The 18,683-nt window shown below is 43.8% G+C and overlaps 1 protein-coding gene across 1 annotated transcript; it reads left to right on the top strand.

The window, feature by feature from the left end:
- Positions 1-2,937: 2,937 nt before the first annotated feature.
- On the top strand, positions 2,938-6,797 carry LOC4332947 (protein COP1 SUPPRESSOR 2). Its single transcript, XM_015772316.3, has 6 exons — positions 2,938-3,087; positions 3,190-3,426; positions 3,541-3,655; positions 3,758-3,831; positions 4,770-4,927; positions 6,108-6,797. Exons 1-6 carry the CDS (start codon positions 3,011-3,013, stop codon positions 6,278-6,280), a joined length of 834 nt encoding a protein of 277 aa, XP_015627802.1. The 5' UTR covers positions 2,938-3,010; the 3' UTR covers positions 6,281-6,797.
- Positions 6,798-18,683: the final 11,886 nt, after the last annotated feature.

The raw sequence follows: 18,683 nt of genomic DNA, 5'->3' as shown, positions 1-18,683 counted from the left end.
CTGTTGTCGTCGTTAAGGTTTTGCTTTGAGAATTCTTCGCTTCTAGAGCAGCAAGATGTGTTGTTGGACGGCTTCTAGAATTGACCTGATCATTTTGGCTGGATTGCTGCTTGGTTTTATTCTAAAGTAAAAGTGTATGCATGGCTAGGGGTTGACTTTTGTTAACCATGATGTATGGGGTGATTATACTAGTGGTATAGTGGGCCGTGCTTATGGTGCTCTTAAAGCAACAGTAGTGCAGGATACGCCCTAAAACCTTTAGCGAGGTGTCACGTGCTACGTAGGCCAAGACACTGAAGTCTGGTTTAGTTTCCAAAATTTTTTTCCCAAAACATCAAATTGAATCTTTGGACACATGCATGAAGTATTAAATATAGATTAAAAAATTAATTGCACAGTTAGGAGGGAAATCGTGAGATAAATCTTTTCAGTCTAATTAGTCCATAATTAGCTGTAAGTGCTACAGCAACCCACATATGCTAATGATGGATTAATTAGGTTCAAAAGATTCGTCTCGCGGTTTACATGCGAGTTATGAAATTATTTTTTCATTCATGTCCGAAAATCCCTTCCAACATCCGGTCAAACGTATGATGTGACACTCAAAAATTTTATTTTTGCGAACTAAACACACCTTGAATGGACACAGGTTTCATGTTGTATGTGGTCTCAAGGGTCTATACATAGGCTCCACAACAAATCTCATGTCACGGTCTATCTCTGATGAGCTCAGGAACACGTACCTCAGCTCCTCACATAGAGTTAGGGGTGGGCAGAATAAGACCGAACCGATGAGCCGAACCGAAAAGACTAAGACCGAGATCGAGAAATTTGGTTAGTAGTTCGGTCTCAGCCATCGAAAGACCGGATTTTTTTGGTAATTCGGTTATAGGCTTCGGTTAACCGAATTAACCGAGAAAACCGAATTGTGGCCCAATAGGCCTAGGAAGCCCAATAAACCCAGTACATACAGCAAACCCTAGAGGAGGACAGCCGAGTAAAGTCAAGCACGCCCTCACCGCCTCACATCCATCGCGCTGCCTCCAAACCAATCCCCACCCTAGCGCACCGTCACGCCTCCACCTCGCGTTTCCTCCGACCCCCGCCTCGTGTCGCCTCCGCCCTCCGCCTCCAGCGCCGGCGCCACCTTCGCCTCGGCGCCGCGCCGCCACCTCCGCCCTCCGCCTCCAGCGACCTGCGTTGGCGCCGCCTCCGCCTCCATCGCGCCTTTTATTTGTGACTTGTGAGCTCTAGTGTTGTATTGTCAACTGTTGCTGTTGTGAAGTTTAGACTTGAGACCTATCTTGTGATATATTTTTTGGTGTTTGATGTTGCCTATTATTTGGTATTTTTGTGATATATATGACTGTGATAAAATGTCTGAAAAGAGGGGAAGTGCTGTCAATTTTTTTCATTTCAAACTTATCTCCTGAAAATTCGGTCAGACCGAGACCGAATTTGCCGGTCCTGAGTTTCCAAAGACCGAACTAACCGAAAAACCGAAGACCGAGACCGAATTTTTTAGTCTAACCAAACGCCCACCCCTACATGGAGTACACCGAGCGCAAATATGGAGGATGAACAACACATCAACACAATTTCTGTTGTGGATGGTCTCATTGTAATAAGAGAACATTTTTATTTATCCACATGTCTGGTTATGATATGCAGTGAATGATATATTGTGCTTCACTTATTAAAAATGAAGTATATAAATCCACAAGTAAATAGAAATATTATTTATCCATAAAGATATTCCATTTGTGCATAATTCTGCACACATGATTGGCACTGATGTGGATGGTTTTCTAATAGTAACTCATTGTTTTTCATTTCATCGTTGAGCAAAACGCATAGGTAGGAGTTAACATTTCTTAACCTTAACATAAGTTAAAATCAAACGCGGCGATAAATTCAAACAAATAGGATCATAAAAAAATTGTGGCGAACAAACTATGGTTTTCTTTAGTTTATTTTTCTTTTTAATGTTAATCTTCCTCCACACAAACCATCACATCTACCTCACTCTTTTGTATTTTTCAATCTGTTCTACTTCAACCATTTGTTCAATTGGTGGTGTATAGGTTTATCGGATTGAACTTTTAGCATTTGAGCCAAACCATATCATATGGAAGGTATCATATGGCATGTTCGATTGCTTTCGCTGGCCTTGTGCTCATATCTTGGGTACACAGAGCGATTTGTTTGGTTACGTGGTTATGCGCTCCACCTAAATAGAATATGTATAAAATGCATCCCGGTCCTAAACGAGAGTTGTGAGCTTTGCTGTGAGATAGGGATGGATAATGCAGGCAGACAGCTTTCCCTACGCACATATTTGTGTAGCCTCGTACTCACGCTCACGATCTTTATCAATAGAATCACTATTTCACACTCGACAACAACTTCATTTGTAGATATTTTTAAGGTCTCATCCCCTTTATTTTAAGTATATGCCATCAAAATATGGTACTTTTAGGTACTACTATCCTACCTTTAAATGCTATTTCAAAAATTAAACTAATGGTCATCAAATGCATGGTCATGCGAGGACTGATTACTGGAGGCAGGGGCATAAGAGTAGTTTACAATTAATTACGCAAACTCCGTTTTGAGTTCCAACTTTGAACGGTAGAGACAGAACGAAAATTTTGATTCAAACTCGATGGCTGCTGGACAGCTGGAAATTCAAAACACCCCACACGCGTCCGCCCACTGTCCTTTTGGACCCAGATCGCAGCGAAGAAGCGGACTAAGCGGTCCAGACCCGGTTCAACTGTCCGCCAATGAACCGGGTTCATCCCGACCGCCCGACCCGGCCCGCTGCCTTGAGTCGGAGGCGGCGGCGGCGAATTCGTTCCGATTTGGGGAAAAAAAAAATAAAAAATTCGAACCAAACCTATCCAAAATCCCCATCTCGCCACCATCTGCAAACTCGCCGCCGGCCACCCCGCCGTCGACGAACCCCACCCAAACCTCGCCGGGGAACCAGTCCAAGCTCCGTCCAACCATGCGGAAGAACTTCCGCAAGCGGAACCTCGAGGCGGACGCCGCCGCCGACCACTCCGACGACGACGACGCCCGCCGGTACCCCTCCCCTCTCCCCGCTCCCGCCGCCGCGCCTCTCGCTTGGGTTTTGGTAGGGATCTCTCGCTGACTGACGCCTCTCTCCCTCTCCCCCCCTCGCAGCGTCGCCCTGGAGGAGATCAAGTACATGCAGAAGCTCCGGGAGAGGAAGCTGGGCATCCCCGCCGCCGCCGCCGCAGCGGGCGCGTCGTCAGCGGCTTCTGCCGACGGGGCCTCCCCCCGCGGAAGAGGCGGCGGCGGAGGTGGGTTAGCGGCCGGAGGGGATGCCGAGAAGGAGGACCTCGTCCTCCAGGACACCTTCGCGCAGGAGACCGCCGTCACCATCGAGGATCCCAACATGTGCGTTTTTAACTTCGCGTGTGATTGTTCTTGCCAATCTGTTGTTTTCATTCATCTTTGATGATGCGGAATTGAAGCGGAGCGTATGTGCGTGCGTGGGTCTGATGTTTGAAGGCTGAGGTATGTGGAGAACGAGCTGTTGAAGAAGAGGGGCAAGAAGGTTGATGTGAAGGACAAGGAGGAGAAAGACCAGGTCGATGAGCTCTACACTGTGCCAGACCACCTCAAGGTTGGTAGCCGAACAGAGCTTCGATGCACTCCTGAAAGGATATTTCATGGTTTTGATATGTGTGCATTGTAATGATGGTGCCAATCAATTTTTTGCTTATAGGTTAGGAAGAAGAACTCGGAAGAGAGCTCAACGCAGTGGACCACTGGCATTGCTGAAGTTCAGCTGCCTATTGAGTAAGTTCTTGTGCCCCTTCGTTTGTTCTTGTTTATAAAAGGTTCATTTGTTCATGTTTATAAAAGGTTGTTAAGGTAGTCTTCCATATTATGTTGTAATTCAAAGGGGAAGGTGCCCAAAATACTGCAATGCATCATAAGGAGATGTGCATATGGGCTTGTTAATAAGGATATTTATTAATTGACTAGCTGAATGCCTGTGCATTGCAACAGAATTTTGGAAAAGAAGAAATTCATTATACACATTTTAAATACCCTAAACAAATTTGCCACATTATTTTTCTCTAATCATCTAGATAGATGCTTTCGCCATCACCTTCACACGGGAATTTAGAAGACACATGTTACTACGCCCTAACAACAAGTAGCCCACCTATCAGGGAGTGGGTGGTGGTGGGCGGCAAATTCACCACTCAGCACCACCATTGGAGTCTTTTAAAATGGTATAGATAACTGAACCTACAAAACTCCCTACAAGTATGCACTGGTCTTATGGACATCTCTGGTTGTACTTCTATTAAAAAAGTACAACTTTTCTTCTATCATACATGGGAATGATGTGATAATCCAATTGAGACTTTTTAGGACAGCATGATAGTTAGATAAGATAAATGGTCCAGTGGGATGGACAAACCTGTAACTGTTATTTTCAATCTAAAGTTCTAAACTGATCTATGCATACAATGGTGTGCTCGAATTATAATTCCTGATTTCGAAGGTCTCTGAAGGGTCAACAACTCAACATTGTACTGTCAGCATTGTGGGTTCAATATAACCTAAAAGGTTCCTGTTCCTCGTTAATATTCTCAAGGTTCTTGGTGCTATATATGTATATTAATCTATTATTCTGGTACTAGAGTCATGCACTCATGCGTTTCTTTAGAACTGGGCCTGCAGCTATATACAGATTCATGTTACCATCTTCTTGATTGTTGCAGGTACAAATTAAGAAACATTGAAGAGACCGAGGCAGCTAAAAAGATGCTACAAGAGAAAAGGCTTGCCGGTAAAACAAAATCAGATGCTAACATTCCGTCGAGCTATAATGCTGACTTTTTCCATCGCGGAAAAGATTACACCGAAAAGTTGAGAAGAGGTTTGTACATATACCTTTCAGTTTTCAGGTTATCATAACTAGTTTTACACTTGTAGTGTCATCACCAGAAACTATCGAGTCTTAAGTCTATCTGATATTGTAAGGCACATAATGCTCCCAGAGGAGTTTACCAGTCTAATAAACAGAAACGCCTTCAAAAAGTACTATATGTTTCTAATTGTGGTTTCTAGGAACGAATAATTTGTAAAAGTACAACTTTTTTTAATTTTATATTTACCTCGCACATAAAGTTAAATAACAGGTCAAGTCTATCAGAAATGTAGAATTGTAGACAGGCATAAATTTTGTCACTAGTACACTGCCGTAGTGCTGCACCAGTTCTTCAAATAAATATATATTCTATTTTTTATTTAAAAAGCCAAAACAACTATCTTCCAATCTAAAACTAAGTAAAACATGTTTTCTTGTAATCTACATATGCACATGTGTAAACGATGAAATTGGTTAAAAAAGGATCATGCAAATGAGTAATTCATATGCATAAATACATGGATGATCAATGTAAAGCACACGAACACCATTATCGATTCCTCTTTTTTTTTTCATGAGTAAGAGAGAGATGCAAGGTATGCGCACACCAGTCTTATCAGATGCCAGCTTTATGTAACAACTGATGATTGGCACTTGATCTAAGCCATGAACAGAGCTTTCGAATGATAATTTGCATATCAGATATTCCTCTTGATTCACTTCAATCACCTGGGCCTGCTGCCAGCTTTTGACCAGTTGCAGAGCAACACTTCAATCACAACAACTTATTTCCAGTTTTAGCATACCGAATATAACTTTATTCTTAAGATATCCCTTTTTATTAAGAACAATTTGCTATATAAAGAAAACAGAGGTACCCAATGGACCTACAGCAGAAGTATTCAGGTTTTATATAAGAGTTTTGATCTTCAGCTGTCTTTAATACAGATCAATTGTTCCCCTCAATAGACCTGAATTTTAAATTAACATTGAAGGAATCCACTAATCGTTACATAATACAAATTGCAAATAGCCTGTGAAACAATCTATGCTGCATCAAAATCCACGAATATGGGAAATGTGATGGTAGCAATACCATTTTTGAACTTCTGTTTTAGAAACAATAGCTGTGGCATATCATTGATATAATTTATCGTTTAAGTGCTAAACTGTTCCATTTTCCTTGCAGAGCATCCTGAACTGTACAAAGATCAAGGTTCACAGGCTAATGGAACTGGAGGTAAATCAATGGGTGGTAACCATCCAGATGGTGCTGGTGCAGGGCGGAGAGAAGCTGCTACTGATGAGTTGTTGCTTGAGCGTTTCCGCAAGCGTGAAAAATTCCGTGTCATGCGCAGATAACATGAAATGGAATAGGATGCTAACTTATGCTATTTCCTTTAAAGGGCAAGCGTGTCAGTGTGACCACATGATGGCCCTCTATACATCGGTTGATTTTGGCTTTTGCTTCTAAAGCCAGTGTCCATGGCTCATCATGTTATAGGCGTATCTTCGAAGCATTTGGGAAAATTGGACAGGTCTTCATGAAACTGATCAATATTGTTCTGTACTGAGCAGCAATCCAGGATCTCGTTTCTCTCTTTTCTTTAAAACTGCTGGTTCAACCATGGATAAATTGCCAATGATCTCAGATATGCCTTTCCATCCCGATCCTGAGGCTTACCTTCCATGCTTATCATTTCTGCTGCTTACACAACCACCTTGCGGCTTGCACCTTATTACTGAAAATTTCCTGGATATAAGCAAGCACTGGCAATGTACCTTATGTTATATTTTCATCAGAAACACTCAGCTTTGTTGATGTTGCCCTTCTGAAACAAGGAAAAGCTGTCAGTAAAGAAGTTGTTAATTTCTGCTCCGTGCATTGATGTGACCTTGCATAATTTTTTGAGCCATCATTTGTTTGGTACATTATGATTATCGCTGTATTAATGTTGACCGGCTATTTTGCATCTATAACTGGATTGGATGGCGTAATGCTTGTAGTGTGCAAGCTGTTAGTACATATGTTAGGTTAAGAGAATGTGGGTTTGTCACAGTTCAGAAATATTATGTCATTTTAGCATGGTTGCATGTCGTATTTGAGACCGTACTGAAGTTGAGTTGGTGAATCATCCATTCTGTAATCTCAACCTGTGTACTGAGGCTGTTTATTTGGAAATATTGTGCATGCTCATACTGGGTGAGTCTTCTGCCCCTCGGATTGATGAGATTTTGGTCCATGTGTACCTTTTCAGCCGTCTGATTTTCTGCTCAATGTTTCGATTTTCTGCTCAAAAGGCTTTCTGGAAATTTTTTCCATTGCTTGTTGGAATATTTGGAAGCAGAGAAATGCCTTCATTTTTCAGAGTGTGGATCCACATCCTTCTGATTGGTTGGTTAAGTTCAAGCATGAAATTCGATTTCATAGTTGTAGGATGAAAGAACCTCTCTTATCTTCGGTTATTAGAGATTGTTTAGATCCCAAAAAATTTTGGCCAAAAACGTCACATCAAATGTTTGGACATATGCATGGGGCATTAAATGTAGGGAAAAAACAATTTCACAAGTTTGTATGTAAATTGCGAGATGAACCTTTTGAGCTTAATTACGTCATGATTTGACAATGTGATGTTACAGTAAACATTTGCTAATGACGGATTAATTAGGCTTAATAAATTCATCTCGCAGTTTACAAGCGGAATCTGTAATTTGTTTTGTTATTAGTCTACGTTTAATACTTCAAATGTGTGTTCATATACTTCAAAAACTTTACACCCAAAGAATTAAACACACCCTTAAGGGTGTGTTCTCTATTCCCGGCTGGGAACTTGGAAAATTAAACACACCCTTAAGGGTGTGTTCTCTATTCCCGGCTGGGAACTTGGAATAGTACGTACGGAAAACGGAACGGTCCATTAGCGCGTGACTAATTAAGTATTAGTTTTTTTTTTCAAAAATGGATTAATTTGATTTTTTTAAGCAACTTTCATATAGAAATTTTTTGCAAAAAAAGTATCGTTTGGCAGTTTGAAATGCGTGCGAGTGGAAAACGAGGGAGATGGGTTGGAAAAAGGGAGTGCCGAACACACCCTAATTAGTTGGTTGCAAGCTTTGTAATCATGGATTTTTTGTAAATTCTGTATATCTTTACCTATTATAAAAGTTCAAGGTGTTTTTGCCAGAATTTTGGTACGTCATCCGTGTTTGAAACGATTTTAGTTTTATGTTTTGATTTTAATCTATACCTCTACTTAAAAAATTCCCGTCTTATATACATAAAAAAAGAAAGAAAAGTCCGAATCAAAAAGGTAAATAAAGAAAGAAAAGAAAGTCCGACTTAACGAGCTATTAAAAAAAAAGCTTCCGTCGTCGTTAGTAAAAAAAAAATATCTCTTGTCTGACTCTATAGAGAAAGGAAAAAAATCTCCCAGTAAAAAACAAAAAATCTGTTTGATTTTGTTGGCACCGGTATTTTTTTTCCTTTTTTCTTTGCACGCAGAGTTTTTTTTCCTTTTTTCTTTGCACGTAGAAGAGTTTTTTATGCGGCTAAAGCTTTTGTTTTTTTTTATCTTTTTTTAATCCGATCTATTCACCGTGCATCTCTTGGGTGCTTATAGTTTTTTCGTCAATATTTTTTGTCACCGGTTTTTTCTCCCGTGTGCTTTTTGTTTGTCTCATCCGGTTTTATAATCCCATCTATTCGCTGCACACCTCCCGAGGTGAACCCTAGCGCCACGCTGCTGCCATATCGATAGTGTGTTTTCTCCTCCAATTTAATTATAAAAATCGATTCCCTACTCCTCTCTCACCATTTTCTCAATGATTTCCCCTTCGATTTAGCTTTAATTGCTGGATTTAATCTCTGTTCTAAAGTTGCCGATTTTGACGGCGATCTTCCCCGGTCATTTTTATCCCGAATTTTACGCTCTGATTTTGGGGAAAACGGAAAGAGTAGATCGAGTGGATCAAAAACCTTGAACAATTTTGGTTACCCAAGAAAGATTCGGCCGGATTTGATGGGGAGATTTGCTTTGGCAAACGTACGGGCACGAGATTATCTTCGGGCACGGGATTATCTTCGGGAGTCTTCGGGAGGTTGAAGATGGTAGTCATATTCGGAAAGTTAAAGATGGTAGGGTCAAAGAGAAGCAGACCAAATGGAGGGAGGTAGCGGGCTAGCCTAGGGCTGAAAAGGAAGGAAGTCTTTTGGCTAAAAACCTAGGAAATATTTTCATTAATTTTTTTAATTATAATCTATAGCGATCCCAATGTTAAGATTTTTATTAACTTTTTTAATTATAGTGTATAGTGATCCCAATATTTCAATTTATTACTTAGCTCTTGATATATCACTGTAAAAAGTCTTTACCCGTTGCAACGTACGGGTATCTTTTCTAGTATTAATATAATTTAAACTACTGGGCGAACCCCGGTAGTCTTTCTCTCTCTTAAAAAAAAAGATGATGAAAACAAAAATCCGCAAAATTTTGTTTCTGCCATTTGCTGCGCAATCCAAAATTCGTTACGCACCAAATCAACACGATGGAACAAAACTGTAAAATGTTGGAACAAAAATGGAAGCTAGAGGCGGTAGCAACACTGGCCCCAGGCGTGCAGCGACCGGGAGCGCGAGAGCACGCGCGACGCCGCCCCGAAGCTCACCTCGTGCGGCAATGGCAGGACGCCGTGCTCGTGCCTCACCATCGACACGTGCACCTTGCCGGCGACCGACCGGGCGACGTCGTTGGCGCCCCGCCACCTCCCTCGCCGGAGGCTGTACGCGTTCACCTGGCCGCGGGTGTGGACGAACACCTTGTCACCCTCCTCCTCCGCGCCCTGCACCGCCTCCACCTGCTTCAACGCCGGCCACAGGTTGCGCCGCCAGCGCCACCCGCGCTCGTCCCTGAGCAGGTCGATCCTCCTCTTGAGCTGCCAGCTCCGGCGGTGGTCGCCGTGGTAGTCGTCGAGCACCCACATGCTCACCGTCGTGCCGCGATCCTCCACGGCGAAGACGCACAGCTTCCCGGCGGCGGCGGGCAGCACGCTGATCCGCGCCGTCTCTAGGTCCATCGCCGCCATGCGCTCCGGCGTCTCCTTCAGCCGGAGCTTCTCCCGGGACATGTCGAACGCCAGGAGCTTCAGCTTCCGGACGGCCGGCCAGCGGCCGCCCGACTGCACCAGCCAGTGGAGCTTGCCGTGCAGGGCGGCGGAGCGAGCGGCGGCGTGTCCCGTCGTCGCCATGGTGATCTTGGGTGGCGGCGCGGGGCCCACGCGCCAGGCGGCGTCGCCGATCGTCTGGACCCGGAAGACGGCCGGCGCCAGCTGCTTCCGGTAGTAGTAGTGGCCGACGGTCTTGCCGGAGGCGTGCAGGATGTGGAAGCGCCCCGTCGCCGGGTGCGCGTAGGCGCCGACGAACTGTCGGCGGCGGCCGGCGCGGAGACGGTGGCGCAGGCGTTGGTGAGAGGGTTCCAGAGCACGTACACGTCGGCGCCCTGGCCACCCGTCGTCATGGCCATGCACAGCACGCCGTCCCATGAGCCGAGCACCAGCGACGAGATGCTGTACTTGTCCGTCGTCGCCGCGGCGCCGAGCGAGAGGACGCGCCGGTACGGCGGCACGGCCGCGCCGTCGACGTTCCAGTGGCTGCGGAACAACTCGAACCGGACGATGGTGTCGGCGGCGCGGGTAGTGTTGATCTTCACGGTGACCTTTGCGGCGACAGGCCGTGGCCGTGGGACGTAGGCGCGGTAGAATTCCGGCCGGGAGGTGAGGCGGCGCCAGGCCTTGCACGCGGCGCGGCAGCCGGTGACGATGCTGCGCGGCGGCAAGCGAGAGATGATCTTCTCGACGATGTCGTCCGGCAGCTCGGCGGCGGCGGCGGCGGACATGGTCGTTGGAGTTGGAAAATAATCGATTGAAGAGGAAAATAGATCAATTAACGCACATATCTAGGGCAGCTAGGGCTGGCCTGCCTCCGAAGCTTAAATTTTGTTGATTCACCATGTATATTTTTCAAAAAACTAATACTACTCCATTAGTCAAGGTCTATCTTAGCTTAGTCTTGTATAATTTCTACTCCGCCACTGCATATCATGTTTACGTCAGATTTTGTTTTACTTATCCATCGAATAAGTAAAAATCCTAGTTGACAGTTTCAGCCGTTGGATGCGGCCATGTAGGCAATTTTTTTTTAACGCTAAGCTAGATATAAGGGCATAGACATTAAACATAAAAAGGAAACGTATATTTGGTTATAGGCTTATAGCCATCCTGCCCTATTTTATTCCGCTAACTCCTCCGGTCCAGGACTGCTATACGAAAGATATTTTTTAAAATAAAAATTACTCAAATGTAATTATAATGCAATTAAACTGTAATTATAATGTGATTACAGTGTACCATAATTATAATTACAATGTAATTACAATGATACATTATATTTACACTATAATTATATTGTTCGTGTGCTTATTAAAACAAAATCGATACCTACCTCATCTGGTAATGGCTGCATTGCATGTTCTCCACCATGAGATCCTGGATCATTCTCACCCCTTATGCTAGCCATTCTTTTTTTTTTCCACCAGCTAATACGTGAATCATTGGGATTGCTATACACAAATGGAGCTGCACGCCCACTTGTATTGGATCAAACTAAATGGACGGGCATGACGGCCTATATATATATATATGCAATGGGACCTTAAAAAGGCTAGTACATGAATTATTAGGATCACTATACACAAGTGAAGCCACACGCCCACTTATACTGGATCAAACAAATGGACGGCCTACATATATGCAAGGGTACCTTAAAAAGACTAGAGGGGTGAATTGTGTGATTTTTGTATATATTTCGAGGATGCTACGTCTCTGTCAAAGGCTCCTGATCAGTTATCGGTTGCCAGCTGATGCGGATTGGGGAGTTCCATGCAAGCCTATAGCACAACATTGACATGGCATAGTTGACCGGGAACCTATCCTATGCACACAAACTTTCCATGCACAGTACTCCGTGCACGTACACCAACTAGCAAATATTACAGAAAATTCAAAAAAAAAATGGACACATACTTACAATAGTATTACATCTACACGTGAAATCTTATCTTCAAATTCATTATATTTTAGCTGTAACAAAAAAAGATAAAATTCTGATAGATTTTTACCCTTTAAACTGTCAGATTTTTCACTTTTTTGCTACGGCCAAATATAATGAATTTGAATATGGAACTTGGCAGATAAGTGTAGTACAATTAGGAGTAAATGTCTAATTTTTTTATAGAATTTTTTGTGATATTTTGCTAGTTAGTGTGTACGGGAAGTTTGTGTGCGTAGGATATGTTCCCCTCTATAGTTTTGTTTCAGTGTTTATGACACTGACTGCAACGGGGAGGTGTCATACTGTCATTTGATGATATCTTGAGCATCTTGCGAGATCTGACTGGTTCTTCTCTGACTGAGCAGCAGAGAGCCATAAGAATTTGTATAATTGCACGTAATTGTAGTTTGTAGATTATTGCTCATGTTGTTACAACTACATGCTGCGGCTAAAATGGGTACCTCACATGTCGCTCTGATCAAGCTGATAGTTATGAAGTGGTCATAAACTGTTGAACGACCCTAAATGCCATGCGCTGGACTACTTTTTTTTTTCCATGATCACATTGTTAGTCTTGCTGGCTGGAGTAATTGTTGGAATCAATAGAGATTAATTTCTACCTGCGAGTCTTTTTTTTTTCATGAACGCGCGAAAAAATTGCACATCAGTATATTAAAAAAAATAGAGTTTTAGTTACACAACGCAATCGACCAGACCGGTCGTTGCCGGGTATAAGGAAAAGGACTGCGAGAACGAGAAAAAAAAGGAAAAAGAGTAATAGTAATAGTAATGTATTTTTGGTGGGGCTAACACTCGTGGAGAAGTGATCTTTTCCCGTGGCACCCAAAGTCATAATTGTCCCGATTAGATTAAGAACCGATACTAAAGATGCTTCAAGGCCCTTGAAACATTTTTAGTCCGGGTTTACCAACCGGGACTAAAAATTGTTCTTTAGTCCCGATTGGTACTAAGACAAATTTTTAGTCCAAGTTGGTGTTATCAACTGGGACTAAAAATACCTCTAGGATTAGTTCAAAAGGAAAACATCTTTATTCAAGTTAGATGTGTGTAGTGTGTACAAGGTGGGATGGTTACGCGCGTGAGGGATCTTGAGTTCGAATCCCACATCCCATATATATATTTTATTTGCTATGTAACTTTAGTACAAGTTTTCTGTAGTTCCGATTTACTCGTCCTGTTGCTATAACCAGGAGTAAAAACCGTTTCTCCAACAGTATACACTACTACAAAAACCATTTTTCGTGGCGGCCATTTTGGGTTTTCGCTGACGGAAATTGGAGCCGCCACAAAGCAAAGGCCAGTGAAAATCAATGATTTTCGCTGGCGGTTACGATCTGTTTGCAACAATAGATTTTTCCCTTGTGGACAATTAGGAGGACCGCCAGCGAAAATCTATTTGCGCAAGCGGCTAATTAGGTGGACTGCCAGCAAAAATCTATTTGTGCAGGCGGCACCACTAAGAGGATCACCAGCGATATCTTTTTGCAAAAACAATAAAAATAATAATTCACATTCAGAAGAAGCATTGTTGCATTTTCAAATTTCAAATCCACATCAGGAGATCATATTCAAATCCAATCCAGATTCACATCAATATCCAAGATCACTACATCGATTTCTCAGTATTTTCAACATGCAAACATCAACACATTGAAATGAAAATAACATGCAATCATCAACACGTCGTCATCGTTGGCGACCTTGTTGCTATTGCCACCACCGAAGCAACTGTCGCCGTCTCCCTATGGCAAGAGGGAGGAGACCCGGGAGGGGAGGGAGGGCGTCGCCGGTCCCTAACCATCTTGCCACCGGATCCGCACCCGTCGCCATCGCCATCGCCGCCACGACCGCCGTTGTCTGGAGGGGAGGGGAAGGCAAGGTCGCCACCGCTGGATCTGAGAGAGGAAGGGAAGGGGAAAGTAGGGTGGCCGCCACCGGATCTGAGAGAGGGAGAGCAGGGTCGCTAACTCACCGTGGCCCTCTCGCTACCCAATCCGCCGTCCGTGCCCGTCCCGCGGCCGGATATGCCGCCTGCGGCCCTGCAGCGGCCGGATCCACCACTAGCTCCTGTGCCCTGCGCAGTCCGCCGGGGTCGCCGCCGTCGCCGTCGCTGGTCCGCCGTTGTCACGCGCCCGTCTCGCGGCCGGATCCATCGTCTGCGACCCTGCAGTAGTCGGATCCACCGTTCCCGCGCCCATCTCGGGCGGGGATTCATAGCCCGAGCCCCTCGCAGGCCGTCGTGGTCACTGTCGTCTCCGTCGCCGATCCGCCGAGGTCACGCCGATCGATGCCGAGAGGAGGAGGAGAAGGTGTGGACGCCGAGAGTAGGAGGAGAAGCTTTGGCCTGTGGGAGGAGAGGTTGGGGGAGGTAGGGGAGAGGTGGGAGATGAGGAGGAAGTGAGGTGAGAGGAGAAGATAAGATCGTCGGTGGGAGTGGAAAGAGATAACATCCGTGCGATTTTAATATAGGGAATTTCTTTTCGCAGTCGGTGCTTGTTGGCGGCTGTTAAATGCTGATTCTATACCGCCAACATCTGCCTAAAGTTCAGATAATAAAACATCCAATATAGTGATAGGTGCTTAATCTTACATATTCCATAGTGTTGGTGTATATTTGTATGCAGGTGATAAACCCCAATGTTGGGAGGAAATCTAGACTAAAGGGAGAAGAAACATGTATCTATACAAGGAGGGGTTGTGAACTTCATCAAAATATCAGTAAATCAACCCAAAACTCCGAGAAATGGATAGAGGAAGGTCCAGGGAGTCCACCGACCGAAAGCCAGGCCAGGAGGGCCCAGCTCAGGTTCGGCCGAACCCCCCTGATCACCGTTGATCCTGGGGTTTGGCGTGGTGGCGCTCCAGATGAATTCCCAATGACGGTTGCGGGGCAGTTCGAACATTTCCCCTTCTCAGAACCGTCATAACTTACCTATAAAAGGACCTCACTTCATTCACTCTCACACACACTTCCAAGCTTGAGCTGAATTATAAGAGGCTCTATTGTACTATATTGTATACTAGAATAGGAAGAGAGTAGAGTAGAAGAAGTTGGAAGAATTCCGGAGCTGTCGGTAATCTTCTCCTATTTCTTTTATTCTGTTTATTACTTTGAATTCAATATAATATTCTTCTTGAGTAATTTAGATTTATCTTGTGAGAATTATCTCTTGGTTAGTTCCTAAATAGCATACGGGATTATTGTTCACTATAATCAACTAAAATATAGTGATTGCTTTGGTGAGTTATAAACACTAAAGTAGATAGTAATTGCTTAGACGTGGTGTTTAGGTAATTGTTATCTAGTAATTGCTGCATATCCCATAGTATGTTTGAGGTAGGTGTAGAGGTGGTTACAGCCCTCGAGATCACTTAAGTCCTCCCTGTCCGGGTACGTAGTAGAGCAACATCTGGGAACAACGGGTTGCCTTGGTCTTCCTCTTCCTACCGGCATCGGCTGGTTCTCTTATTTGCCCTTGGAGTAGGCTTGAGGTCCTGGGGGCATAACAGCCGATGACAGGGGGAGCTAGACCACCTCCATTTAGTAGAAGGCCTGGAGCATATTCTATGTCTTTGCCGCTATTGCTTTTGCGATGAGGAGAGGATTCTATTGTCTGCAAGACAGAAGAAGAGGTTAGTCAAAATACAAATCGGCTGACAGTCATTTTACATGATTGACAAAGTAAGGATTTACCTGAGGGATAACATCTGGGAATAGATCTGTCATGTACATGGAAGCCGATTGGTGGAACAAGTGCTGCTTCCATTCACCCCACCATTTGTCAAAGTTCGTGCTCCTGAACCTTGCTAGTTCTACATTATCGATGCTGCCCAAAGGGGGTCCTGGGATGTTGAGCAGTCGATCCATCATCAATGTTGATGAGATTTTGCCTCTGCATTGAATTTTATCGGCAAAATAGAAGCCGATTGGCAGCTGTCCCATCCCAAACTGCCTAGCCGAGCTCATGGGATGGTAGAACTCATAAGATACTTGTATGTTTCTCCCTTGATGGATGCCAACAGGAAGAATACATGGACTGATAGCAGCCGAGAAGACTTCTCTAGACTTATCATATTTTTTAGAATTGATTTCTTCAAATATGAAGTCTGATGGCAGTTCAAAGCTCATTGAGTCTTCATATGCAAACCAAACTCGGGCATCTTTCTGAAAACCATCATAGAAACTGAAGAACCAGTCCCTCAGTAGCTCAGCCGATAACTTGGATCCAGAATCGGCTGGTGTGGATGCAGCCTCTCCATATGACATGCATCGGCGGTGGGTGAGTTCTTCTCCATCATCATTTGTAATCGGTTCTAGCCTTGGAAATTCAGCATATGTCAAAGATGACCGATTCACAGCCTTCATGGCAACAAGGTTAAGCCATGTTTGCAACAACCACCAAGGGCCACCAGCACCGACTACTGATCCACTGGTTATCTTAACCGATGCATTGTTTAACATCTGATACAGATAGCCGAGGAGGATTTTTCCTAAAGGGATTTGTTTCTTCGCTTCAAGGCTTTCGGCTAAGAACTACCAATTGGTAGTAGGGCCACAACTCGAATCGTAGAATAGGAATTTTTCAAGCCACATCAGTAGGAAGGCTACATGTTCTCGGGGAGTAACAGATCCTTTGCCCATGTATGCAGCAATATAGCTGGACCAGCAACCTATGGTTTTAGTCTTGAATCAAACTGATTCTTGGAGTTCAAGCTCATAGGGTTGGCCGATGCGGTGATGTCTAAGCCAGTAATCATGATGACATCTAGCAGAGTAGGGGTCATCGGCCCTTGGTTAAATATAAAGGCATTGAGGGTGTTGGACCAGAAGTATGTTGCAGAAGCCATCAGGGGTTCATCCTTAGCTGAATTTACTAAAGTAAGAGCAAGGGCTTGGCTGATTCCTAGTTCGTCCCAATGAACCTGCTTGCTAGCCGATACACGCTTGTACCATACGGGCCAGCTTTTCTCAGGAGAACTTTTCTCAAGGGAAGGCCAAGATTTGAAAGTATTTTTCCAGTGACCTAGATTTGGGTTGGCCAATCTAAAGGGTATCCTGTTGGTTTCGGTGCTAATGAACTCAGTGGGGTCGGAATAGCCGATCGGACCAAGGAAATACTGATGCTCATGAGATAGACTGGGAATTGCAACCAGATTGGAAAGATGCTAAAAATGCAAAAAAGAATAGAGAGGAAGAAAACAAGATGAGATAAGGAAAAACCAATCTACTGCACAAAGGAGAGGATCTAGCCGATGGGTAGTTACCTCTGCGTATTCGGCTGATGGCGCGGCAGACGGGCTGGTGGAAGTCGACATCTCCGCAGGCGGAAGCTTGGCCAAAGGGAGAGTCGCCTCGAGATCGCCTTGCGCACCGAGGGGATCGCCGGAGAGAGAGAGAGAGAGAGAGAGAAGACGAAGTTGGCTTGAGCGGTGAAAACGGAAGTAACGGTGTGAAATTTCTCAGGGGTGACGGTTAGTATTTAAAGTGCTGTGGTAACGGTCGGAAAAACGGTAATGAGCGATATTCCTGGAGAAGTAGATATGGCAAATCCGAAACATTACCAAATATTCCGGACTTGGGGGGGCATGTGTTAATAACCAAATCTGGTAATTTCAGTATCGGAGATGAAGATAAAACCGAAGCGGAATCCAAGGATGGATCGTTCCGGAAACAGAGCAAGAATCGACTGAAGTTCGAATCGGCTGCGACTAGAATCGGCAGAATTTGAGTCGGACAAGGTTAGCCGATTAAGCCGATTCTGACAATACGACGCAGTACACGTCATCGGGTTAGGTTGAAGTGCTTCATGTGGGTTGCCATGCATGGATTGAGTCCTGGAAAGACAATTGTATCTATTACTTAGGATGTTTTATATAATTTCCTTAGAGATAAGTTTAGGCAAAAGTCTGTCGTAAAGACTTATGGTATCTTAGAGTTTGTTAGAGATAAGAGTCGTGTCCGACGAGGACATATTTTGTATCTCGGGTATAAATATCACCCGAAACCATGTAATCAAACAACACACGTTCAATACAATATCGGTGCATCGCTACCCTTTTACTTTCGTTTGATCTCGACGAGTTCTTACTTTCGGGTTGAGCTGCATCGTTTCGATCTTCAACTAGAGGTAAACTTGTCATGGCGACTTGCGTTCTCAGGATTAGTGCTTCCATCTTTATGACACTCTAATATTGTTTATGTAAGTTGTTGAGTTAGAATATATCCTATATAATCTCTGGCAATATTGTTATTTAATCCTCAGTCGGCCAACATCTATAACTAGAAGGCAGCCGATCAGGTTAAATACCGACATTGACTTAGATTATATAAGGTATCCACAATTCTATGAAACATCGAACAGCTTGATTGTCTAGGTATTGTTATTCTTTTCATACTTATAGCTGCATCAGTTGAGTTTGATATTATAAGTCGTGATTAGAATCTCAATCTCTAGCCTGCTTTTGATTGCCGATTAGGGTAGTATCGGGGTTTTAGCCAATCTTATCTGATTTAACTACTTTATATCCTATATGCGTGATTGATATGTTAAATCTGCTCTTTATGTTAAGATCTTGTTGCATTTAGGTATATTAAACTTCATGTCTGATATATTCTGCTTGCTTTAATATCTTAATGTA

Source organism: Oryza sativa, chromosome 3, assembly GCF_034140825.1.
Source record: "Oryza sativa Japonica Group chromosome 3, ASM3414082v1".
NCBI lineage: Eukaryota > Viridiplantae > Streptophyta > Magnoliopsida > Poales > Poaceae > Oryza > Oryza sativa.
The sequence above is the reverse complement of the archived record's forward strand: the minus strand, read 5'-3'. Positions and strand labels throughout refer to the sequence as shown.